The following is a 25687-nucleotide window of genomic DNA, read 5'->3' on the forward strand; positions in this document are numbered from 1 at the left end:
TGTGTACATGTGCTGCTGGGAGAGAGACCTTATATTACATGAGGCATAGCATAAGAGAAGAGACTGAGTGAAGAAGTGAATGGGCTAGGCTTTCCTGGGGAATACCCCTGTTTTCGTAAGCAGCTCAAACGAATCGCTAATTATTAAATGTGGACTACCAAAGACTGCCACATAGATTCCCGAGTCTGTGCACATGTGTATACATGCCCCCTCATGTATTCTGACACACAGATGCACAGACTCATTACACACACAGGCGCCACACGCAGGATGCACTTAACACACAGGCTCTGTGACTGCAGACACAGTGTGCCTCCTAGCCACCTCATGCTCCTGCCACTGTGCTTGACTGAGCCCTTCTTCAACTCTAAGCCTTAAATAAACCCTTTAGTTTCGTCTTTTTTTTTAAAAAATTTATTTATTTATTAAATGTAAGTACACTGTAGCTGTCTTCAGACACTCCAGGGCGTCGGATCTTGTTACAGATGGTTGTGAGCCACCATGTGGTTGCTGGGATTTGAACTCTGAACCTTCGGAAGAGCAGTCGGGTGCTCTTACCCACTGAGCCATCTCACCAGCCCTAGTTTCGTCTTTTAAAATATTTTTATTTATTACTTGTTGCATGTGTGAGAGTGCAGGTGGGAGTATGCCGTGGTGTGCATGTGGCAGTCAGAGGACAACTCACAGGATTTGGTTCTTTCCTGTCACCTGGTGGGGCATGGGAATGGGACTCAGCTCTGTCAGGCTGGCATGCAAGTGCCTGTTCCTGCTGAGCCGCCTTACCAGCATCCTTAAGGTGTTTCTTTTCAGTTGTTGAGTTATGGCAATAAGGAAAGTAACACAGAGAATTGCTGCGGGAAGCGGGGTCCTGCCCCTCAGGAGACCTTTCCTATCGATCCAGCCAGAGTGCAGAAAAACGTCTTTCTATTGGTGCTGCTTCAAACCCATTCAGAAAGACAAGAAGGTGCGCAGCTCTGCCTTTTCCTCAGACCTCCATATCTGGGCTACCTGTAGGAAGGTATCACCCACTCTGAGGGTGGGCCTCCCTTCTCAGTTAAACCTCTTTGGACATGGTGTCTCCCAGGTGACTCCTTTTCCTTTCAGGTTGTCAGCCATGACAAGCATCACGTGCACACACATGCATACAGACACACGGACACCTATGCAAAGGCTTATAACCATGTATGCACAGACTTATACCATACATACACATATATACATGGATATACATACATATAGACTTATACCTGTGTATATGCAGACTCACACATAAATATACATACACAAATATACATGCACATGCAGATACATATACAGATTAACATCCATGTATACACAGACTCACATGTCATACATATACACATATCTATATGTATACATACATGCACACACAGACTTAAAGCTATGCATACACATACTCACACATGGTGTACATATATACTTGTACACACATGCATATACAGGCATATACATGCAGACTCACATCTATGTATACATAAACACAAACTTACACGTACACTTTCATATATATCTGCATATGCACACTATATGTATATATGCAGATATACATTCAAATGACTAGAAGCATGTGTTTCCGTGTTTGTAGACACATGTACCAATATATGTATAGACACTTATTTGTATGTTTTTCTTCTGAGACAGGGTCTTATTATGTAGCCTATGGTGACCATGAACTTGAGATAATCCTTCTGCATTGGCCACACACGCTCACTTATTCTTGTATTCTCACTTTAAGGTAGACAAAGTCCACTAAAGGTCAGAAGAAGACCTTAAAAGAACATGAGCAATTGGCAGAAAAGTGGAATGTCCTGTTCCTTTGGTTTGGACCTTCCCAGGACGCCTGTCCTCATGAGGCTATGAACTCTGGAGCAGGGCTCTGGAAACTTCCCTGATATGACCCATGGCTTTGCTCTAGGAAGAATGAGGTGGGGACCTCAAGGTCTCAGGTTCCCCATCACAGACAAGAACTTGACATCATGGGTCAGTGTGGTGGGGAGGCTTGGTACATCTTATCACTGTAGGTTTGGGTGCCTTTGCTATGCAGGGGTGGGAGGTAGCAGCCCTGGTCTGGTCAGGAAGTGAAGCCCACTGGGACCTGGTCCCTACTCCCCAACCTGAGGTGCTTCCTTTGTTGAGTAAAGCAACAGGAGGCTGGAGCCGTAGGACTCATGATCTTCTTAGAAACCTGGTTACTGCCGCCAAGAAATGACAGGCTTTGTGTGGGCAGCAGATGAGAAGCAGGAAGGTGGTAACCTTGGTTCCAGCTCTTCAGAGCCCCATCCCAGATTAGCAGGCTCTGGCCTCCAGTGCCTTTCCTACTGTGTCCCCTGTGAATTGGTGGTTTGTGGACCCAGTCCATGTAAAATATAATGACTGCCCCAAACCCGGAAGTACTGTTATGTCATCAACCTAGAGAGCCCACTATGGCAAAGAGACTGATGGGTCACTACAGGGAACATGGCAGGGAACATCCCTGCCCAGCCTAGACTCTACTTATGTCTGATGACCTCCTCAGGTTATGACAGATTGGACTTCCACTCAGGGTAAGGTGGGTCTCATCTACAACCTTGCCACTTGAGGTCTAAGGAGACCAAGGGCTAACAGAGGGGTGGGGGGCAGGAACCAAAGGTTCACGGAACATGTATAGAACATTTCCCATTTAAGTCTCAGATGAGATCGGATAACCAGGTAGTGGGCAGAGGGGAAGCAGGCTTGGTGATTCTGGAGGCTCCCTTACCCCTTTGCTGGAGCTGGGAGCCGGTGACCTTGAGATCTGGTTGCAGATGAGGAAGCTGATGGGGAGAAGGCTATGGTGGAGGACTCCTTCTTTGCCATGAAGCTCTCCTTTGACCGGGCTCACTCACTGCTGTCACAGGCTGACCCAAGCCTGGTCCCAGCTGTGCCAGCAGGCTACCAACCAGTACCAGGGTGCAGGAAGATGTCATGGTGTGGGACAATGGGCTCACCTGGAGAATCAGAAGGCCTTAGGATGGTTAGTGATAGACAGTAAAGTAAGATAGTAAAGTTGATGGGGTGAGAGTTGGGAAGGGGCGCAGGGTGGAGGGTGCTGAGAAATAGGTCCTGTCTTGCAGTGGTCTGGGGAGGAGTGGATCTGGGCACAAGTGACCTCCGGGAGCAAGGCAAAGGAGGGAGGTGGTCCCCAGGCGAATAAGTGTTGGGAGGTATTGGCAATATTGTGAGTAGAACCGTCTTGAGATGGGGTAGAGGCAGAGGGAGGGGCCACAGGCAGGCAGGGAAGCACTGTGGACTGAATAATCTAGGGGTCTTCCTAGGCCATGAGGTCCTGTGGACTCTGGAATAGGGAAGATGTACCCAAGAGAGGAATGTGATTTGGGAGTCGGAGGAGCCTTCTCACCTTTTCTGCCCTATTCTCACTCTGAGGCCAAGTGACCCTTGCTGGCATTCAGGGGATATAGCTCTCTGCCTCCTTGGCCAGACACACATTTTCAGCGGCTCCTGTGTATGTGGGTCCTGGCTGTGGCATGGTCTGTGTGAAGAGTTCCAGTCTGGTCCTTGGGTAACACTGGAGGGCACTGCCTTATCTCCTTTTTCCAACCTCACTTTTCCCCTATGAGAAGAGAGCCGAGCCCAGAGGATATGTGGTGGTACTACAACCAGCCAGGTGATGTCTCCTTCCCTAGTTCGTACCCAGCTTCCAGGATCCCCCTAGGAAGTGAGAGTGAGGTTCAGGAAGCAGTGGCAGGCCCAGCCCTCCCACTCTAGAAGATGGCCTTGAGCTTGGGAGCATGGGTGTGGAGGGTGTGAGCTTGGAATTCACTCGAGCAATTCTCTGCACGCCAGCAGCTCGAGCTGGACTAGCCTCGCCTCAGGCCTACAGGAAGCCAGGGCAGGCATCCGAGGTGACATTTCCTGCTATTAATGGAGGTTAATCTAAACAGTCCCTAATATTTACCTCTAGACGCCTCCGGCTGCTCTAGGGTGCCAGACAGGAAGAATGATGAGCCCTGTACAGCCAAAGTCCCTCCCTGCACCCCTGTCAGTCCCTCCCTGCACCCCTGTCAGTCTCTCCCTGCACTCCTGCCTCCACTGAGCCTTCTAGGGCTAAGGCCAGCCAGGCTGTTTGAGAGACAAAAGCTGGATACCAGAGGACTAAGCAGAACCTTCCTAGACACGGTGTTCCCATCAATGAACTGAAGTGGGTACCCTCACCTTTAAGGGCAAAGAGAATGGATTCTAGGAACTTAGTAGGACCACAGATGGGCCAGTGCTCCCTCTACCTGTAGGTCACACTTTAAAGATCTGGTGAGATACTGTGAGGCATCTAGCTGCTCATCTATCTCTTCATTCCCTCCCTTGGGTGTTCCACAGTGAGAGGAGAGGGAGGGGCACACAGGTCCCTTCAGGCTGGGTACTCCCCCACCCCACAGCCCCCACCTGCCAGCTGGGCGCTCAGCCAGGCACAGAGAAAATAAACAGTGTTAATTTAGGGCCAGGGCTTCCAGCGAAGGATGCTGTTTACATCGGATATAAATACACATTTCACGTCATTGGCGTTTTGAAAATTTTGGGGAGGGAAGAGAGACTGGTCACCAAGTCCTCATAGCCTGGGAACCATGGGCCCAAGCAAAGCCCTCCCGGACAAACCCTTAGCCAAAATATCACCGGAATAGGGTGACGTTCTGACCTCCCAAGACCAGGGAGACCTGTTAAGATGCCTTGCCATGAACACTCTCCATCTCCAAAGAGAGGAAAAGGGAGTGGGTATGAGGAAGCCAAGGCCCTATAGCCTCAAGAGAGGTTGTCTGAGTTCTCAGAGGTGGGAAGATGGTCCCAAGCCTGGCTCTTGGACCCCTGAGATGGCAGCCAGTCCTCGTGGCTTGAATGGTGACAAGCTCCTGCCTAGGTCCTCAAAATCCTTCACTAAAGGCTCTTAAGGCCAGGAAGCTTCCAAGGCCCTGGGGAACACAGGTTGATGGTGTTGCTTTAGACTTAGGGATAGGATGGGAGGGGAATCTATTCCTTCACTTTAGGGATCCCTTTCTTCTAGAAAGGATTGTACCAGACTAATTGCAAGCTCCTTAGCACCAAGCCTAGTCATTCACTCTTTAGTGTGAATTAGAATGTTAACAACAGGGAGCCAGGATACTGAGCTTTGATGGGGATGGGAGAGGGCAGAGATAACAGACTGGTTGGTGTGGCACGGAACAGTGGGGTTAGGGTAGGAGACTGGGGCATGCCGGAAAAAGAAGGTTTGAGTGGTAGTCATGGGAAGCCAAAGGGGCTGGTGTAGCTCTCTGTGATCACTGGCTCCCAGAGGGGCGAGCTCCGACTGATCTTTAAGCAAGCCATTGTCCTGCTTCAGCCTTCCTTTCCATTGCCCGCAGTCCCCACCTCTCTGAGATCTAAGTGGATCTCATAGTACAGAAGGGGATCATGGTCAGAGGGGCATCACCCCTCAAATCATAAAGACACAGGCCTGGGGTGCCCAGGAGAGTCATGAGTAGCCTATGGGATCTTGAGAGAGTCCTTAGGGTGGAGGAGGGTCTCTGGCCTAACATGACCTAGTGTTTGGGGAGGGACCTCAGTATGAGGCACAACAGAAGCCTCTAGTGAGGGTTTACTGGTGGTTAGAGGGGCAAAAGAATGCCATGATTTTGCTACCTGCTTCTCAGGTATACAGACAGGAATACAGAATACAGAATATAGAATATAGAGCCCCAGACAGGGTCCTGCACCACTGACTTCATATGTTTTTTTGATATCTGAACTGCAGGTCATCCCAGCCAGGAAATGGAGACCTAATTGGGATAAGGAGGGTGGGAGACTGGGACAAGGACGGGGACAGGGACAGGGACAGGGACAGGCCAGGGACAGGAACGGGGACAGGGACAGGGTCTGACAACATGACCAATCAGCCTGGAGTAACAAAATGTACTCCTCACCCATGTCCTCTACAAAGCCTTCCTTCTAAACCTCAGGCCCTGGTCCACGTTTTGTTCAGTTGTGTTGGGCTAGAAGTTGGATCCAGGGCACATGCATGTTGGGCTAGAAGTTTAGCAGTGACCTATAATCCCATGCCCAGACTCCTTGCTGAAAAGTAGAGCCCTGACTATCTTTCTTGCTCTCACACAGCCCCCCCCTGAACTTGGATATGGGTGCCCCGCCTGGAACCAGTGGAAACTGTGTATCCTGCCCCTGTCCTAACTACCCCCTGTCCCCAGCTGCTCAAGTCCCAGGTCCCTGGAACATAGGAGACGTCTCACTAGATCAGTGTACCTTCTGGGCCCAAATTTCATCTATTCTGCTCCAGGAATTGTGACTCAGAGCCTGCCCCTCCACTACAGACCACTCCCCCAAACACCAAACAGGAGCCTAGCACTAGAGAAGAGCAAGAATGAGACTCTCTGGAATGCAGCACGGAGCTGGTGATCAGAGGTTCATCCCTATTGGGAGCCCTGGCCCCCAGAGGGGGAGCCTACAAGACAAAGAGGCCTTGGGCTGTTGGCCCTGAGTTTGAGTTGCTTTGTATCTTTATTCCTAACATTTTCTACCACTGGAGAGGACTGTGGCCACACAGAGTCTGGGGCAGTGGTTAGTGGGTTCAGGACTGTTCCCGGGCTGGGTCTTTGGAGTCTGAGAGGTAGCCATGGAAGCAGGAGCTGGGATGCTGGAGCCTGTAAGATTGAGTCTTGGCACCACTATAATCCAGTGGTGGTGACTGGGTCAATTCCCCCTCTGCGTGCCTACACACACACACACACACACACACACAAGAATACAACTAAAACTAGCCTCTTCATTTGGGGTTGCAGTGGTTCAAATGCCAACCAGATACCCAAGTCCAACTCCTGATACACAGAGGGCCACCTTGGATTGCTATGCTGGCCTGTGGTGTAGTTCACAGAAGCCTGGGGTGTCTCCACTCCCTGTACCTAACACTATTGCCCCCAAAACATTGACCTTCTCCTCTTGTTTCTCCATCTGCCTGTGGTGAACTCTTCTGGTTGGGTTTAACCCTCCTGGGAGTCATCAGAAAGTTGATCTTTGTGCTTTCTCTGGAAGAGTTTCTTCAGGGAACAAATTCACAGAGGCTAGGAGAAGCTCCTAGATACCTTTTTGAGTGTTCAGGGGATACTACACAGCCACAGGAAAGTGCAGCATCCAGCATTCATACCATTATACCCCATCTGGAGCCCTTACAGACATTGCTAATCAATCACAGCACAGTGGGCTCAGGTTGTCAACATAACACACTGGACAGCCATATCCAACGGATCAGTAGGAAATCAACTTGCTGTCCAGGACCATGATGTGGTTGCCTGGTAACCTCCTAGAGCCTTGACCTTTGACCCTTGGCAGAGTACTGCCGCCTACGGCTCAGGCCCGTTGGTCAAAGGCTGGGTAAGGGTGTGGGAACCGATGCTGAGGATGTGAATGGGAGCTGAGGCCTTGGTGCTCTTGTGCATGCTGACCACATCCATACTGCTGGGCTTGAATTCTTCTCCACGCTGGTAGAAGAGGCCTCGGACAGTGGCCTGGAAGCCACTGGTGATGAAACAGTAGACAATGGGGTCCATGCAGCTGTTGAGGCTGCTGAGGGTGACAGCCACGTGGTAAGCCACAAGGCTGGTATGCTTAGGTACGTTAGGCCACAGTGCCACAGCCACCTGGCGGGCATGGAAGGGTGTGAAACAGACCAGGAAGATGACCAGCACCGTGAGCAGCAGCTGCATGGCCCTCACGCGCCGCTGACGGCCCTGGCGTAGCAGACCCGGCCTCGACAGCGCACACATGATCCGGCCTGTGAACACGCTGATGACCAGCAGAGGCAGCAGGAACTCCAGAACGGTCAGAGCAAAGACACGGCAGCATGATCGTCCACCCGACTTCACACCCAGCACAGACAGGGTCACGACTCCTGCTGCCAGCCACACAAAGATGCACACGGCCTTGGCGCAGGCCGGCTGGCGCCAGCGGCGGGAACCCTCGGGTTGCACAATGGCCAGGTAGCGGTCCACGCAGATGCAGGTGAGGAAGAGGATGGAACAGTGCATGTTGAGGAAGTAGCCCAGGACATGAGGGAAGGCACAGCGCAGACAGCCTCGGGCACCGTAGAAGACAGCAAAGCGTGTGGGCAGGGACAGGCCCACTAGCAGGTCAGTCACCACCAGGTTGATGGTATAGGTGACTGAAGGGGTCTTGGCCCGCGTGCGACAGCAGAAGACATACAGTGCCAGTCCGTTGAGCACCAGCCCGGCAAGGAAGATGGTGCCGTGCACGACCATTAGTGCTTGCCACAGGCTGGGGAAGGTGGCTTGCAGTTCCTCATCCAGCCGGGCAAAGTGATGGAACAGGGGCATCTCCGGCACACTTCCATTGGTCCATGCTGCTGCAGTGGTGTTGGGGAGTGCAGCATCCCAGGGCCTCATAGACAACGCAGAGGGCATGTCAGTGGTCAGTGCTCCCCGAGCCTGGAAGCAAGCAAATGAATCATTGCAGGTATCTGGCATCCCCCAACACACAGTTTTGTTTGGTTCAGCTTCCTCCATTCCACCCAGACACTGTACTGAGCTTACGGAGCAAGATGCGGAGGTTCCAGAGATCAACCAACCTTGCTGGACAGACCAAAATTTGCATGGAGGACTGTCCTCAGACTCCAGAGAAAAGCCAACACACAGGGCTGCTATGAGAGTTCAGGGCTAGTTTGTACATGCCCTGGCTGCACCTCCTCCAGAAGTCCCTTAACTGCTGTGCGTTCTTTTTTACTCTGTGCCACTGGAATCCCATGGCCTCTGGGAGCATTGCAGGCATAGCTGCTGGATGATGAACCAGTTCTGCTGGGACAACGACGAGCTAGCCCACGTAGGGACTGGAAACTGCCCGATACACCCCTTGCTCCACACCCATTGTCAAGGTCCCAGCCTCTGGGCACTGGTCTAGCTTTACCTTCTCTCGGCCCAGCTCCAGATCACCACTCTGGACTTTCCCTGGAGAGTAGATGCTCAACTGGCTGTATGGGTGCTGAGAGTTGGAGCCAGGAGCCAGATCCTAACAGAAGCTGCCTAGCTAGCTCCCTGGCCTCCGGTGTGAGTCAAATAAACACTGGACGCCGTGCAGGGTGGCGTGGGGCAAGCAGGGGGCTGGGCTGGAGCCACCCGCTGTTTATGTTCCTGTCAGAGTGTTTAACTCTGTTCTGATTTATCCCTTTATTTAAAGAGGAAGGGTTAACAGGATCCCACCCCCACCCCAGCTGGCTGACCCTCCAAATATGGACATTTTTGGGGGGATTTTTCAGGAGAAAGGAGACTCTGGGACGAGGCAGAGAGAAGAACTGCACATAAAGCATTGCTGGGTGCCCACTGCCCCACCCCCCTGCAGGGCAGAAGACGACCGTCCCCACCCATAGGCTGGCTCCCTATATCACTCTTGTTGGTTGGCTGCTGTAAACTGCCCAAGCACTATCCGTTCGTTCTCAGGGCCTGGCCACATGTCCTCAGGCAGCAGGTTCCCTCTGACCAGCACAACCCACAACAAGCCACTAAGTCTTTCCTCCCAGGAGCTGGGGGATGAGAGTCCAATGTCTATCCTAGTAGGGTAGATTCAGCTTTGACTTTGAAGGGAAGGGTCTGGCAGGACTGGTGGGGGCCTGCTGAGGTCATTCAGCATGCCTTTCTGTCCCAGAGTCCTGTACCCAGACTACATGTACATCTACCATCTTGAGGCTTCTAGGAGGAGCTCTGTGCTACCCAGGACACAAGCCCCTCTAGGCAGAAGTGTTTGCTGAGTAAACTGTGTGGCCTTCCTGTGCCCCTATGATTCCAAGGCACCAGGCAGAGAGCAGGAGAGGTATTCTATAGTTGAGAGGGAGTGTGGAGTAAGACCTGGCATCTTGGGGCTATAGGCTATACCTTAGGATCAAGGACACAAGTTTCCAGGAAGGAGAGACATACCACTTGTTGGGTTCTTACTTTACAGCTAAGAAAATGTTGGGAGAAAAGACGGCTGAGCCAGCAAGGACGGACTACTCTCTATGGATTCTCCCTAGGCTCTGGCCTTGGGTGAGTGTCACAATCAGCGCCTTGTAATAAACATTACAGCTCTCCCTCTGGGAGTCAGTCCCAGAGTGAAGACAACCCTCAGGGTCCTCCTTCCCCAGAAACTCCCCAGGGCCATCTGTGATCACTAGAAATGTTACTGAGGTGTTGGGGACACAACAGCCCAGTGGTGGGGCTCTGGGGATCCTGAGCCTTGAGAGAGCCAGAAGCTACGTTCAGAATACCCCAGAGTCCAGTCAGGTGAGGAAGGAGGGAGGCACACATATTGATGCTCCGCTCCAAGAGTCTGAGCCCCGACTTTGAACAAAGCTGTGTCCAGAACTGCGTATCACAGGAAATCCTAAAACTTGTTCACTGAGCCATGATCTCAGTAAACCAATGAGCCTTGGTTCCTGTCACACTCTGAGGTGGGAGCTTGCTCACCTCATACACTGAGCCCTGACTCTTGTCAGACAATGAGCCCTGATCTCAGTAACACAAGAAGCCTCCATTCGTGTAACATTCTGAGCCCAACCTTAGCCAAACATTGAGGGCTCTACTGGGTGTGGTGGTTGTCTTAGTCAGGGTTTTACAATTAAAAGTCTCTTAACTGTGGGCTCCACTAAAACAGTTTCTTCCTTCAAGAGGGAAAATATCAGGGCACAGTCACAATCAAAAGCAAAAGTCAATCTCCAACCGTCCAATGTCTGGGATCCAACTCACGATCTTCTGGGCTCCTCCAAGGGCTTGGGTCACTTCTCCAGCCATGCCCTTTGTAGCACACGCGTCATCCTCTAGGCTCCAGATGCCTGTACTCCACTGCTGCTGCTGCTCTTGGTGGTCATCTCATGGTACTGGCATCTCCAAAACACTGCATGACCCCTTCAGTCCTGGGCCATCAATTGCAACTGAGGCTGCACTTTCACCAATGGCCTTCCATGGCCTCTCACAGTGCCAAGCCTCAGCTGCTCTGCTCAACTCCTTCATGCCTTCAAAACCAGTACCACCTGGGTGACCCTTACACATTACCAAGTCCAGCCACAGCACAATGTACAACTTTGGCTATATCTGGAACACAGCCACTGTGCTCTCAGAAAACACTTCCCAGAAAATGTCACCTCAATGATGCTGGTCTCTTCTTAATCACCGCTAATTTCTTAGCTCCAGCTAACCAGCATCAATAGTCCCAGTAATGCAAAGTTTTTGCTTTAGTAGTTCTGGTATCTTGTTAATCACAGCTGATTCTTCAGCCCCAGCTAACCAGAACTACAGAATCTTCACAATCAAAACAGGAATGGCCCTGAAAAGAGTCTTTAATTTTCCCTCTGAAATTTCACAAGCCAGGCCTCCATCTTCTGCACTGTTCTCAACATTATCTTCCAAGCTCCTACAAAACATCTGACAGAGCTCTTAACAACGAATGGATCTTCAAGCCCAAAATTCCAAAGTCCTTCCACAGACCTCCCCAAAACATGGTCAGGTTGTCACAGGAATACCCCACTCTGCTGGTACCAATTTGTCTTAGTCAGGGTTTCTATTCCTGCACAAACCTCAGGACCAAGAAACAAGTTGGGGAGGAAAGGGTTTATTCGGCTTACACTTCCATACTGCTGTTCATCACCAAGGAAGCCAGGACTGGAACTCAAGCAGGTCAGGAAGCAGGAGCTGATGCAGAGGCCATGGACAGATGTTCTTTACTGGCTTGCTTCACCTGGCTTGCTCAGCCTGCTTTCTTATAGAACCCAAGACTACCAGCCCAGAGATGGTCCCACCCACAAGGGGCCTTTCCCCCTTGATCACTAATTGAGAAAATGCCTTACAGTTGTATCTCATGGAGGCATTTCCTCAACTGAAGCTCCTTTCTCTATGATAACTCCAGCTGTGTCAAGTTGACACAAAACTAGCCAGTACAGTGGTGCACACCCTTATTCCAGTACTCAGGAGGTAAAGGCAGGCATGTCTTGTGAGATGGAGGCCAGCCTGGTCTACATAGTGAGTCCCAGGCTAGCTAGAGCTAAAGAGACCCAGTGTGTGCGTGTGTGTGTGAGTGTGAGTGTGTGTGCGCGTGTGTGCGTGCGTGTGTTTGTGTGAAGGTGTGTGCATGTGTGTGTGCATGTGTGTGTTGTTGTTGTTGTTGTTGTTGTTGTTTCACTGGAAGAGCTCTGAGCCCTCTCTGAGCCCGGATCCTGATTACACACTGAGACTTGATCCCAGAGATAGACTGAGCCCTGATCCGAATGTATAATCCTGTGTACACGGAGAGCGTCTGGAGCTCTGGGTGTATAAACCTGAGGGTATGACTGCTCCAAGGCATGGATGAGGAGAAGAGGCGTTTATTGTAGATATGAGGGAGAGCAAAGTGAGAGGTGTCTGGAAGAATCCAGAGCAAAGAGAGAAAGTAGCAACTGAACATGGGTAACAGGCAGGACCAGGGCATGAAAGGAGTTGGGGGTGGGGGTGGAGGGGCGAGAGGAGAGATGAAGATAAAGAGAGCATGGGCAGAGAAGACTGAGAGAGGGGGACCAAGAGATGAAGACAAAAGAGAAGATATAGCCCAAATAGTAGTTATTAGTGAACGGGAAGCCAGGGAGGGCATGGAGTAGGGTGCAGGGAAGCCCCTGAGCTGGAGAAGTTTAGGAGAGGGGTGGAGTGAGAAGAGCCAGCCTGGACTCTGTAACAGGTACTTGTGATTCTGAGAGAGCCCGAAGGCCAGCATGCACCTTGGTATAAAAATAGGCACCACAGATAGCCATTTAGCCCCGAGTTTCTCTCTCTCTCTCTCTCTCTCTCTCTCTCTCTCTCTCTCTCTCTCTCTCCCTCCTTCCCTCCCTCTTTCTTTCTTTCTTTCTTTCTTTCTTTCTTTCTTTCTTTCTTTCTTTCTTTCTTTCTTTCTTTTTTGTTTTTTTCAAGACAGGGTTTCTCTGTATAGTCCTGGCTATCCTGGAACTCACTCACTTTGTAGACCAGGCTGGCCTTGAACTCAGAAATCCACCTGCCTCTGCCTCCCAAGTGCTGGGAATAAAGGCGTTCTCCACCACGCCCGGCGCCCCAAGTTTCTTTTGGATCTGATATACACAGATCTCCAAGCCCATAGACACAATAAAGCCAATCTCTATCACACCCTGACCCGGGTAATCTTGAGTCCTGATCCTGCATGTGTGATTTCTTCTTCCTAGACATATGTCTCTGTTGTACTCGGATACACAGACAAAACCCTCATCACTTGAACCCTGGTCCAGAACAGTTGCCTACTGGTCCCTGATCCCCGATTATAGTTTCATAGTGATCCGGCTCCCCTCTAAGACTTGATCCTATTCATGAAACTCTGGTTTTGTTCACAGCTGAGGTTTCATGCCAGGCATGCGATCCTTCCTTCCTTCCTTCCTTCCTTCCTTCCTTCCTTCCTTCCTTCCTTCCTTCCTTGCACCCCTGATACTTCCTCAAGCACTCCCCTAGTTCCAACCTCCCCTCACACTGAAGTCCTCAGTGCATCTGTAAGTGATCAATCCCAGACTTCCCAGTGGAGAGAGTGTGTATACTGGGGAAGCCTGGAAGGAGAGGCACACACCTGGTCCTTGAAGAGGGAAGCTGCAAGCAAGCAGATCACAGAGACTTGTCTAAGTCTGACAGCCACACCTCCCTCCAGGAAAGAGAAGGTTTCTATTGGGACCACTATGCCTCTTTTTTTTTTTTTTTTTTTTTTTTTTGAGACAGGGTTTCTCTGTATAGCCCTGGCTGTTCTGGAACTCACTTTGTAGACCAGGCTGGCCTCGAACTCAGAAATCCGCCTGCCTCTGCCTCCTGAGTGCTGGGATTAAAATTTTTTTTTAAAGATTGATTTATTCCTTTACATAAGTACACTGTAACTGTCTTCAGACACACTAGAAGTTGGTGTCAAGATCTCATTATGGGTGGTTGTGAGCCACCATGTGCTTGCTGGGATTTGAATTCAGGACTCTTTGGAAGAGCAGTCAGTGCTCTTACTCTCTGAGCCATCTCACCAGCCACACTATGCCTCTTTACCACCCTCCCTGCCTCCACTGCTTTGGGGCAGAAAAGTCTGCCTTTGAGCCTCTGCAAACAGTGAGCATGCGGGGTAGAGGCTTGCTTGGCCCTGCTAACTTTTCTTCTTTCTTCTTCTTCTTCTTCTTCTTCTTCTTCTTCTTCTTCTTCTTCTTCTTCTTCTTCTTCTTCTTCTTCTTCTTCTTCTCCTTCTCCTTCTCCTTCTCCTTCTCCTTCTCCTTCTCCTTCTCCTTCTCCTTCTCCTTCTCCTTCTCCTTCTCCTTCTCCTTCTCCTTCTCCTTCTTTTCGAGACTGGGTTTCTCTGTGTAGCCCTGGCTGTCCTGGAATTTACTCTGTAGACCAGGCTGTCCTCAAACTCAGAAATCCACCTGCCTCTGCCTCCCAAGTGCTGGAATTAAAGGTGTGCAACACCACTGCCCGGCCTTTTTTTTTTCTCAAGATTTATTTATTTATTATTATATGTAAGTACACTGTAGCTGTCTTCAGACATCCCAGAAGAGGGCATCAGATCTCATTATGGATGGTTGTGAGCCATCATGTGGTTGCTGGGATTTGAACTTGGGACCTATGGAAGAGCAGTCAATGCTCTTAACCACTGAGCCACCTCTCCAGCCCCCCTGCTAACTTCTTTTCTTCCCTCCAGGAGATCAGAGCCAGAACCTGTGTGTTATAGGCCATTTGAGGCTTTGCTGAGGGCAGGCTGTAGTGGTCTAGGTCCCCCCCAGATCACACACAAACAGCCTTCAGGGGGAGGGGTTGTGCAGTCCCTCTCCCCTGGGGCCTGAGGCTGGGTCTTGACCAGGGTTGGAGTGACCCTCTGCTGCCAAGGCTTTTGCCTGCTAGAAAGAAACTCTCCTCTTGCAGGTATGATCCCTGCCCAGCTTCTGGGTGTCCCTTCAACTTGGCCTTCTACTCCTCATTCAATGATTTTGCTACTTCTATGATGCTGTATATTGTACCTTCCCACCAGTCAGAGCACTTTAGGGATGGTGGGCTATCAGAGCCCAGCACAGAATAGCCGTCCTGCCAAAGTCGGCAGAGCAAGGCAGGCTTCTTGCCCTAATACTCACTGTCTAACCACTGCTCACCTTCCCAGAGCCCTCCGGGTTCCACTAAGAGTGGAGCTGGGGGCCTGTTACTGGTTTTTACCTCCAGCTGTGCCCTCCCTATCCAGTAGTTGAGCGAAGCTGAAACCTCTTCCAGGAAGCCCTTCGACGTCACCCAGACTGCTGGGTTTGTCCCTACCCCAGCACATCATCACACTCCATGGAATTGTCTGCTTCGAGCTTGCTCTGCCGCCACCTGGACCCTGGGGATTCACTCCACCTTGTTGAGTCAAGACTTTGGGGATCTACATAAATGAAGAGAGTGCTGCAGAGAGGCCTGGGGGTGTTGTGTGGCTCAGTGGGAAATGCCCACATCGCCCACAAAAAGAGCTTTAAGTTACAGTGAGCAAGCTGAAGGATCCCGAGTGGGCCATGTCAGCCAGCCCAGGATTTCTCAAGAGATTTCAGGAAGCTCTCAGGGACAGATCTAACTTCTTAAGTCACCCTCCCTTTTAAGTCAAGTTGATATACCATGCTCTGAACTCTAATGGGAGTGGCAACTTCTGTCGCTCACAGCTGTGAGAGTGGACCTGTGGCATGCTCTAGTGTAGGATTCCCTATTGGTCACCAGGGGCCACGGCTACTTCTCTCCTTAACCTTTGAGTGGGGAGTGGCTTGTCTTGGCTTTTCCTTAGGCTCTGCCCAAACCCATCCTGACGTCAGCATGTGGCTTCTTGGCTGTCTAGTGGCCCCACTGTCTCTTCTGCAGATTGGCTGCCCAGCCTGGCTCCACATGGGACCAGGAAGCTAAAGGGTGGCTCCGGATCCTGCTCCACCTGATTTCCTGCGCCAGGCTTGGGAGGGGCAGGCGCTAGGGATCGTCTGGGCGGGAGTATGAGTATTTCACAGCTCCAAGGCGGCGGGGCGGGGCGGCAGCTTTTACAGGAGAGGCAAGCCATCTGCCCAGGGTCATGACCCTGGGGATCCAATATGCGTTGGGCGGGACCAAGAGCCATGTAGGGAGCAGGGGGGCTAGTTGTAGCAACTGAGAGGTTCTTGGGGACTCTGAAGTCACAGGTGTATGTACGAGTTTGCCTGGGCTTAGAGTGTAACCGTAATAAAGATCTACCTAGTGCTTCTAAGGCCAAGAGAGCCATGGCTAGGGAAGCACCTGCTTGCTTATTTTTATTACTAATCATGGTTTTTGAGACAGTCACATTCTGGTCCAGGCCGAACTGGAACCTACTATGTAAACATAGGCTATCTTTGAACTCACAGCAATCCTCCCGTCTTAGCTACCCAAGGGCTGATTACGTGTGTGAACTACTGTGCTGGACTCCGTAGCTTCCTCTTTAGATCCAGGAGCAACTGTGTTCTGTTGGCTTCAACTGCCCCGTGGTTTCTCTTCGTTTAGTCTGGCATAAAGATCCAACTTTCTCCGAGTCACCTGGCAGCTCTCTGAAGCACAGTTAGGACCTTAAGACCCCACAACCCAGCTTTCCTGGGAGCGGACCACGCACTGTTGTGAACAGGACCTGGGCTGTATCTTGCTGACTTCCCCCAAAGTCACCATCTGAGAAACTTTACCTGAGACCTTGGGAATGGGACTAACAGGAATGGCACGTTTCTGGAGGATCACACTTGGTCACACTTGGGGCTTCTAATGTCCTCAGGTCTCCCTGACATGTTGGTTCCTTGCTCACCTCTAGCCTAGACAACTATAGCTTCCCTGGTCCTTGACACTCTGTTTGCCAATTCAACCTTTTGAAGGGCTGCTGGGATGTGCAGAGTTGGGGGGGTGGGGGTGGGGGAAATGCTTAGTTCTTCTGAGTGCCTGGTGCGTATGCTCTCTGCATCCGCTGTTCTCCATCTGGGGCATGCTGTTCTTTGTGCCTGGGTTACCTGGTAGAGTCTGCACACTCTGTTCCCTGTGCTTAAGTCTCCTGTCATAAGTGCTTAGTACTCACAGTCAGTATCCCACACAATACTCCCTGAACCCCCTTAAGTTCCCGGTACCTTGGATACCTTCCCTGAGGAAAAAGCTATAATCCCATGATTCTTTGGTCCCTATGAGAATACCTCCAAAGATCTCACTAACCCCTCTCCCTCCCAAGGGAACCCCAAGTAGGTTCTGCTGACCCCATTTTGGTTACGAGGCCAATGGGGCCTAGAGAGGCTCACTCTGATGCTTTGTGTCACACAATAGGGACAGAAGTAATAGGTTTGATTTCTGTGCTGTCTAATTCCCAGCTATTAGCTCTGTGGAAGCTGAATGCACATCAGGCCAGGCCTGTTGCCCACCCTATGCAGAGGAGGACTGACTCAGCCACCTATAGTCTGCCCCCCGCCCCCCAGAATGCACATAGAGCAGGGGGTTCTGCAGGCATTAGATCCGACTCAAACCCCAGCACTGGGGTCTTAAGGGATTTAGGCTGAGTTGGTCCCTCCTCATACAGCTCACATCTGGAGTGGAAGCAGGGCCAGGAGACCCATCTAAGAGAGTAGTGGAGGGGAAGGCTGGACAGACACATTCAAAGCCCCAGGGTAGTCACTGTGTGGTCCAATATGCAGTGGAGAGCTGGGGCAACCTAGGTACACTGTTGCCTTGGTTTTGACTAGACCTATGGAAGGAATCTTACTCAGACATCTTTGGACCTGCTTCACCTCCTTCGAGGGCGTGGCTGGGACAATCACCTTCCCTAGTTTGTGTTCCGTTCTGTGTGGCAGTGTCTTGTTCATTTGCCTCCCTGTTTTTATTTGCGTGGTATCTGGCTGGACTGGAGCTAGTGAGAGTGCAATATCCGAATTTGGGAGGTAGAAGCAGGGGGATTACTGTGAGTTTGAGGTCTGAGTAACACAGTGAGCCTGGGCTACAGGAGATCCTGTCTCAAGAACTATAACCAACCAATCAACCAACCAACCAACCAACCAACCAACCAACCAAACCAAGGAACACAAAACAACCCCTACCCCCCAAACCCACTGGAAATGGGTCTGATGCACACACTCTCTAAAGCCAGCCCTTGAAAGCTGACTCAGGAAGAACACTGCAACCTAAGCTATGAAGACATCAAGCTAATAGAGTTTCAGGGCAGCCTGGGATGTAGATTGAGGCCTTACCACAAAACAAGCAACAAACAGGAAAGACCCCATAGCCAACCCCATCTCACACTATCTTGTACAGGTTTGAAGAAATCCCCTGAAGAATCCCAGGAGGAAGCACAGCTCCCTTTGTTCCCACCGTGCTTGCAGAAAGACCTACTCAGCAGACACACAGCCAGGCAACCCCCTGGCAGCCTGTTGCTCTGGGGCAGCACACAGAGGCAGGCAAAGGCAGGTAACCTCTGCGGGCTATGCTTTCCCTCCACCAGCCTCTGTCTCCGTCCTGCCTGAGGCTACCCAGCTGCTCCACAGCCTGCCCCCGCCAGCCACTCTGGCCACCAGCCAGTTCCCAGCCAGCCAGCCCCCTCGGGACCCTGCTCTACAGCCTTCTCACAGGGCAGCTACACCAGGGAAGCTCAGTCCGGAAGCATCAGCTTGGGGGTCCTGTTGCGGGCTGAGCAGAAAATCCAGCAATGGGCCTCAGTTTCCCCACTCCCAAAGAGGTAGAGGAAGGACCTGGACTAGGGCAGAGACCTTGAGCCAGGGGTGGGCAGATGTGGTTCCTTGTAGAGAAAGTGGATGCTTTTCCAAGCCTTGTCCCCTCCTGGTGCTAGTGGTTAGGGACCCAGAGCTCATCAAATGCTGTTTGCCTGGTCTGTGGGACCATCCCAAGTGCCTTCCTGGACAGGAGAGGAAACTGAGCCCTTGGCTTTGGACTCAGCAGCGGATGCGCAAGTGTGTGATCGGTTTCATGAATGAAATCCAGAGTGGGCAAGGTGGGTGAGGGTCACTGGGAGAATAGAGAGCAACCCCACGGGGCAGGGAGGGTGCCACTTCTGCCCCTCTCCCCTCCAAACTCTTTACATCTCTGCGACTGTCTCTGTGGCAGAGGGCTGTGAACTGGGCTTGCTTCTTGGTCCTGTTTCTCACCCCCTCTCTTCTTCCTAAGTCACCCAACTGGGCAATACGAATAGCCCGCTCTGTGCACAGGGGTGCAGGAGGCAGCAGTGCCTGGGGAACTCACCCGCTCTTGCCGCACCTTCCTCTGGGATGAGCCTGTCCCCTGAAGCTCTAGGTCTGTGGACCCACAGACAGTGCCTTCCCAGGGCCTGACGTCAGGCCAGCCAGCTGCTTTTGGACACAGGCAGAGGGGTGGGAGGGGTGGGGGCGGAGCGGTCTCCCTCCCAACCCCTGCTGGCCTGGCTGCCTAGAGGAAGGGGGGCGGGGTTGGGGTGGAGGGAGCCTGGGGGCGGGAGAGGGGTGGTGGTGGGGTCGGAGATACCACACCTTCCCTAGACAGAGGGGTGAGCCACAGCTGTTCGGACCAGGAAGAGTGGAGGGGGGCAGGGTTGGCTTCTGGCCCAAGGCTATGGGTTGTCTTAGAACAGCTCGGCCAGTTTCTGAGAAGAAAGATCTGCTGGGTGGGTCCCGTCCAGTCGCAGCAGCCAGGGGCTTAGGACATCCAGGCAGGTGTAACCACAGACAGCTGGCAGAGGATGGTCTCTGGTCAGCAAGGGCTGAATGTCTCTGGGGCTGAGGCTGTGCAGGGCTGTTTGCTCTGCCAGGAGTTCCCTCTAGCCCTCTGCTCTTCATGTCTGTCATCCACTTCAGTCATACCACAGTGCTTTCTCGAGCATCCACTCAACAGCCATTCTGACATCGATGACCAGGGAGGGCTGTGTGCAGGAGACCCCCCGGGCCCTCAGAGCTCACACTGGGTGTGAGAAACAGTAGAGGAAGAAGTGGGTGCCTAGTGACAGATCCAGCCAGCCCAGATGAGAAGTGAGGGCAGGGTTCCGGAGTGGATAGAGGGAGGTGCCACAGGACGGGGCTGCCTGGATGGGTAGAGGAAGGGGAAGCCATCTTGGTAGGGTCAGCTGCGTAGTCTGCAGAGCTATGAAGCTGGGAGGGAGTGGTCACTTGCACACAGAGTCTTAGCAGCCCTTAGAGGCTCCAGTGGTGGCTTTGATCCTAAGGGAACAGAAGGTTCTAGAAGAGGGGTGTAATCTCCCAGCCTTGGTCTCCACCCATCATAATATTCATAGAATCTTGTTGTATCTTTCCCACTGGGGCAAACTGAACCCTAGGCAGGAGCCCATGGCTTGCCAGACCACCTCCCCTAGGTCAGCAGCGACTTCTGGTCCTGGAGGGAAGGTTTTAGGCTTCTGTTAGGCTGCGGGGCTGAGGGCTAGGTAGGGCTTCAAAGTCACTGGCAGGCAAGTAAAGGGCTGGAGCTTGGAGGAGCTCACGTTTCACACGCTGCCCAGAGGTGGGTCCAGAAAGCCATGGTCCTTGCCTAGGGATCAGTGCCCACCCGTTCCTTCTACACTCAGCCAGTAGCTGAGACTTTCAATGCCTGGGATACGCGGTGCCTATAGCCTGGATGCATAGTTCCTATCCCTGCCCTGACTCCACGTTGGAACAACACAGGAAGGGCTGTGCTGGCTTTTACTCCTTCATGCCCTTCCACCTCCAGGAAGCACCTGGGTGGGTCCTGTCCTATCACTTGGCAGGGTATACAGACCTGAGGAGAAGGGTGGCGCTGAGGCTCAGGGGCCAGGGCAGTCCTGAGGCATAAGTCTACAGCCTCAGTGGGGCTCTTGGCTGCTGCTGTGCTTGCTGGACTATGTCCGAGGGGTGACAAGGTGCACAGGTCATAAGTGACAGGCCAGGTGCATGGGTGGGTGCAAGGGGAGGCTGGAGAACGGAGATGGCTGATGTGTGATGGAACCCTAGGGCATTGCTGGGTATCGTGGTGCAACACGACCTTTGCAAGAAGAGGAGAAGAGTGGCGTGCATGTGGTGTGTGTGCGTATGCATCATTTGTGTGTGGTGCATGTGAAGTTGAGAGGGTCTGTTCAACTGCCAGGTCGTGCCTTGCCATCTAGAAACATAGTCTGGGGGTTCATCATTCAGTAAGAAGTGCAGAATGCAGCTAGGTGGTGGCGGCACACCCCATTAATCCCAGCACTCAGGAGGCAGAGGCAGGTAGATCTTTGGGTTCAAGGCCAGCCTGGTCTACAGAGTGAGTTTCAGGATAGCCACGGCTACACAGAGAAACCATGTCTTGCAAAACAAACAGACAGACAAATGCTGAATGGTGCACCCACAGTGGTATCTGTCACACATGGGCTAGGTGCTAGGTCTCACTCAACCATCAAGCCTTCTAAAGAGCTGCTGGGTTCCACTCCCAGGGAGGACAAATCAGAGAGGTAATGTCACCTGTTCAAGGGTATGTCGTTAGAAAGAGGGGAGCCAGACCTGGAGCTGTCCCTTCTGTCAAGCTGCCAGTCACACTTGGAACCAAAGCCTGGCCTGCTTTCTCCATGCAGGCTTCAGGAGCAGCTCCAGCCCTAGTACTGGGCAAAGTGTGGGCTTCTGTCTCTTCCGGCACATTGGTCCTGGGGACCATGCACTACTCTGAGTTGGCTGGGCTTCAGTTCTCTTGGTAGAACTGGACCAGGGTCAAGAGTTGGCCAAACCCCCTGCAGAGCCTGGATGGCTTTCTATTTCAGACCTGTCTGGCCTCTGGTGGTCCCCTGGGATTATGACAGCTGAGTCTGCATGGAACTGCACAGTGGGTCCCTGTAGTATAGCCGGAGCCTCTCTGAACCTCATCGTCTTGCTGTGTGTGCAGAGCAGAGACACCGTGTGTTGCCCTGGCACTCTCCTTTAGGGGTACTAGAGGCACTAGGGGCAGGGGTGTGAATGTGAGGAGGGATGCTGTTGGGTAAGATGTTTACTATGGGGAAGGCCAGTGACAAATCCCTGGGGTTGACTGATAGGCAAGACTCAGAGTGGAGTGACTGGAAGCGGGCACCAGATGATGAGCAGTCAGTCAAGGTGAACCTGGTGGGTCAGAATCCGTGTGCCTTCCCATCTGGATCCTGAATCCAAATTGTGCTCGAATAAAGAATTATTGAAATCAGCTTGTCAGCTTTCCCGGCCTCTAACCTGCCAGAGCTAAGGGTGCTCAGGGTCCCTATTTTATTTTGTGTTATGGCCACAGCTTGCTGAGGATCATGGTATATTTGACAAAGGGGCTTCTTAGGCCTTGTAGAACCCTACAATGGGCACTGTGTACATCTTACTGTCTTCCTGGACTCTACACTAGACTCTGAGGTTCAAAGAGAACTAATGTTTGTCTTTTTTGATTGCCACTCAATTATTTCTAAACTGTGTATGTGTGTCTGAGTGGTGTGTGTGTGTGTGTGTGTATGAGTGTGTTGTGTTGTAATATGTGGTATGTGGTGTGTATGTATGTGTGGTATGTGTGGTGTGTATGGTATATATGTGTATGTGGTGTGTATGTGTATATATGTATGGTTTGTGTGTGGTGTGTGTGTGGTGTGATGTGTGGTATGTGGTGTATGTGTGTGTGGTATGTAGTGTGTGTGTATGAGTGTGTGTTTGTGGTGTATATGTGAGTGTGGTGTGTGTGTGGTATGTGTATTTGAGTGCTGTATATGTGTGTTTGTGGTATGTGTGCATGTGTGTGTGTATATGTGTATATGGGTGTGCCTGTCTGACTTTGAGGGAGGTATGTGCACATATGTGCAGGGACCCTCAGAGGATCTATGGAGGGGGGTTTGTATGTCCTGGAGCTAGAGTTACATGTAGTGGCAAGCTGTCTGGTATGAATGCTGGGAACTGCCCTTGGGTCCTCTGAAGAACAGTAGACGCTCTTCATTGCTGAACTCCCTCTCATATTCTACACACGGGTACAACAAGTCCTGGAGAAGCAGTTTTCTAGAGAAGCTGATCTTTCTCCAGACCAGGATACAAACTCTTGCTATGGGTTGTGCCACACTAAGGCCTCAAAATTGAGGGTGTCCAGAGACACTTATCCCTCTAGATATGTCTTAGAGTTTGGCCCTATCATCAGCCTTGGCTCTGTTTAGTTTCTCCACAGCTACCAGCCATGGGTGGACCTTCTCTGTCTCTACCTTCATGGACAGTAGCCTCAGAAGGGCCAGCCTGGGTGTCATCAGGGTCCTTAGTCTCTTTCCAGGTGAGCCAGCCTCTTTTTCTTCCTTCTTCCCCTCTCCCTTCTCTTCCATGAGGCTCAGATGGAAGGGAGGTCTAAGACCCCAGGGCTCAAGTCCCAGCTGTAGAGCCTCAGCTGGCTCACAGGCAAAGAGAATAAGGGTCCTCTCTGCCCTGGTGACCTCCGGGGGTAATGTAGACAGCCATGGCTCAGTCTGTGACAGGTGTTCTTACATGACCAGGGTCATGGCTCAGGCTGTAATAGGGATCAAAGCTCAGTGTAAAATCACAGAGAAGTGTTTGAACAGAGTCAAGACTCAGAGCATAATCAAGATCAGGGCTCAGAATACTATCCAGTCAAAAGGAGCTCAGCATGTGACCAAAACCAAGGCTTGTATATGAGCACGATCAAGGCCCAGTGTGCAAATAAGAGCAAGGCTCAGTATGTGACAGGCTTAGGACTCAGGGTGTAATCAAGATTAGGGCTCAGAGTGTGAGCAGAAGCCAAGCTTAGCAGGTAATAAAGGTCCGATCTTAGGCTGTGACTGGAAGCATGACTCATAGTTTAGCTGGCTACGGTTGTCCAGCTACAGTCCTAGGGCTTGAAGGACTGAAGCTGGAGGCTTGTTGCAAGTTTGAGGCCACCCTGATGTGCACAGATTTCCAGGCAAGCCAGGATGACATAGCAAGATCTTCTCTCTAAAGGGAGTAGGGGTAGAGCAATGGCTCAGTAGGTCAAGGTGAATGCCACCAAACCTGGCGATCTAAGTTCAAGTCCTAGGATGCACAGGATGGAAGGAAAGTCATTTCCTGTACGTTTTCTCCTGGCTTCTACGTGTGCACCGTGGTTGTGTGCGCTTATGCGCGTGAGGTGGGAACTGGCCAACCAACCACAAACATAGGAGGATGTCATACTGATGTCAGTCACAGTCGTGTGGCTTCCTCAAAGACCCTATAGAGGTTAGGAATACACTTACCACAGTAAGAGAAACCCCTATCTAAGAGCTTGAAACAAACTGAGGATGTGAGGGGTCCAGGGGCAGGCCTGGCTTAACCACCAGGGACCCAGCCTCCTGTTGTGTGAAACTAACACTCAGCCTTGGGAGACCTGCCATCCTGTCCTCAGCCACCTGTGCTCCTCCAGGACTCTGAAGAGGTGCTATCACCTTACATTATGGTTTCGTTCAGAGCTGGAGATGAACAGTCACCCCCCGTGACAAGATAGAGCATGTCTCGTTCTTTCTGAAGGACAGTCTGGGAATCAATCTCTGTGTCTCTCTCTTTCTCTCTGTCTGTCTCCATCTCTCTCTCTCTGTTTGTTTTGGTTTACAAGAAAAAGTTACTGTGTAGCCCTGCCTGCCCTGGAACTTGCTTGTAGACCAGGCTGCCTTCAAACTCAAAGATCTGCCTGCCTCTGCCACCAAAGTGGGAGGATTAAAGGAGTGCGCCACCACCTCCTGGCTTTGATGGAAACTTTAATTCCCATTATGTGATGAGGGAATCAGGGCTCTCAAATCCAGGGCAGTTAGCCCCTCCCCCCAGGCTGGCCCTGGCTAGCATCATTAACCAATTAGGCTTTTGTTTCTATCCAGTTTGCAGAGATCTCCTCATGGTCTTCAGGTGGCAGGTGGGTAGACCAGTAGAGCAGGTGATATAGCCCCAGGATTGGGTCCAGAGTCCTGGTTTCTTGTAGTCTCCTAGTGTAGAGGCATAGGAGCCCAAAGAGGGTTTAGTGGCTCTCTCACTTACTGTGGTTCCTGAAGGAGCCAGGCTCTAGGTTTAGAACTTTCAACTGGGCCTCTTGGAGTGACGCTTCTGGTTGGGGCAGAAGGATCATCCGTGGAACCATCGATCTGCTACCTCTTCCTGCTTGGGTGAGACACCTCAAGCCTGCAGGACCCACACTTTATACTTGAGAGCTGCAAGACCAATGGTCTGGACTGGAAGCCAGGCCCTACGTCCATCCCACACATGGCTCCTTTCTCACAGCACACAAAGTATAGCAGGTGCAGGAAGAGAGGAAACCATCCTTATGAAGGATTATTATGGATTTTAGGCACATGTGGGAAAGACAGACGCAGTTACGTTGCCTTATTTCCCCTGCACGATGAAGCCAGCAGCACAGGGGTGTTGTGCGAGCAGTATCTGAGATGCTGGATGGTCTGAACAGGGTCCCCTATGCAGCTAGAGGGATATCACATTCTCTCACCTTGGTCCAGCACAGGTCCCAGGGATCTAAGTAGAGAAACGCTAGCTGCTAATGCTTTCTTAGAAGCTCCAGGGTGCCTCTGACATGCAGATGGAGGTTGTGGAAGGGAAGTTTCCGAGCCATGCACAGTGATGCTGACCAGAGCAAACCTGGGTTAACTGCCCTTACCTCCCAGATGCCTGTTTGCAGCGACTGTCAGCATCTCCAGGTACACGGTCTCGTTCACTTGCTCACTCATCCATCCACAACCGTCTTTACCATTTCTCAGTCTTTGTAGATAATTC

At 51.6% G+C, this 25687-nt stretch overlaps 1 protein-coding gene across 2 annotated transcripts; it reads right to left on the reverse strand.

The window, feature by feature from the left end:
- Window positions 1-408: 408 nt before the first annotated feature.
- On the reverse strand, window positions 409-19417 carry Gpr20 (G protein-coupled receptor 20). 2 transcript variants are annotated; one of them, XM_006520927.2, is made up of 2 exons: window positions 8950-8967; window positions 409-8474 (listed from the first exon to the last, which is right to left on the reverse strand). In XM_006520927.2, exon 2 carries the CDS (start codon window positions 8448-8450, stop codon window positions 7374-7376), a length of 1077 nt encoding a protein of 358 aa, XP_006520990.1. In that variant the 5' UTR covers window positions 8451-8474; window positions 8950-8967; the 3' UTR covers window positions 409-7373. The 2 variants fall into 2 exon arrangements, with proteins under 2 accessions (XP_006520990.1, NP_775541.1); NM_173365.2 differs by lacking the exon at window positions 8950-8967 and adding an exon at window positions 19233-19417 and having other exon boundaries at window positions 6519-8474.
- Window positions 19418-25687: the final 6270 nt, after the last annotated feature.

The sequence above is a fragment of the Mus musculus genome, chromosome 15 (genome assembly GCF_000001635.26).
Source record: "Mus musculus strain C57BL/6J chromosome 15, GRCm38.p6 C57BL/6J".
In the NCBI taxonomy this organism is placed as follows: domain Eukaryota; kingdom Metazoa; phylum Chordata; class Mammalia; order Rodentia; family Muridae; genus Mus; species Mus musculus.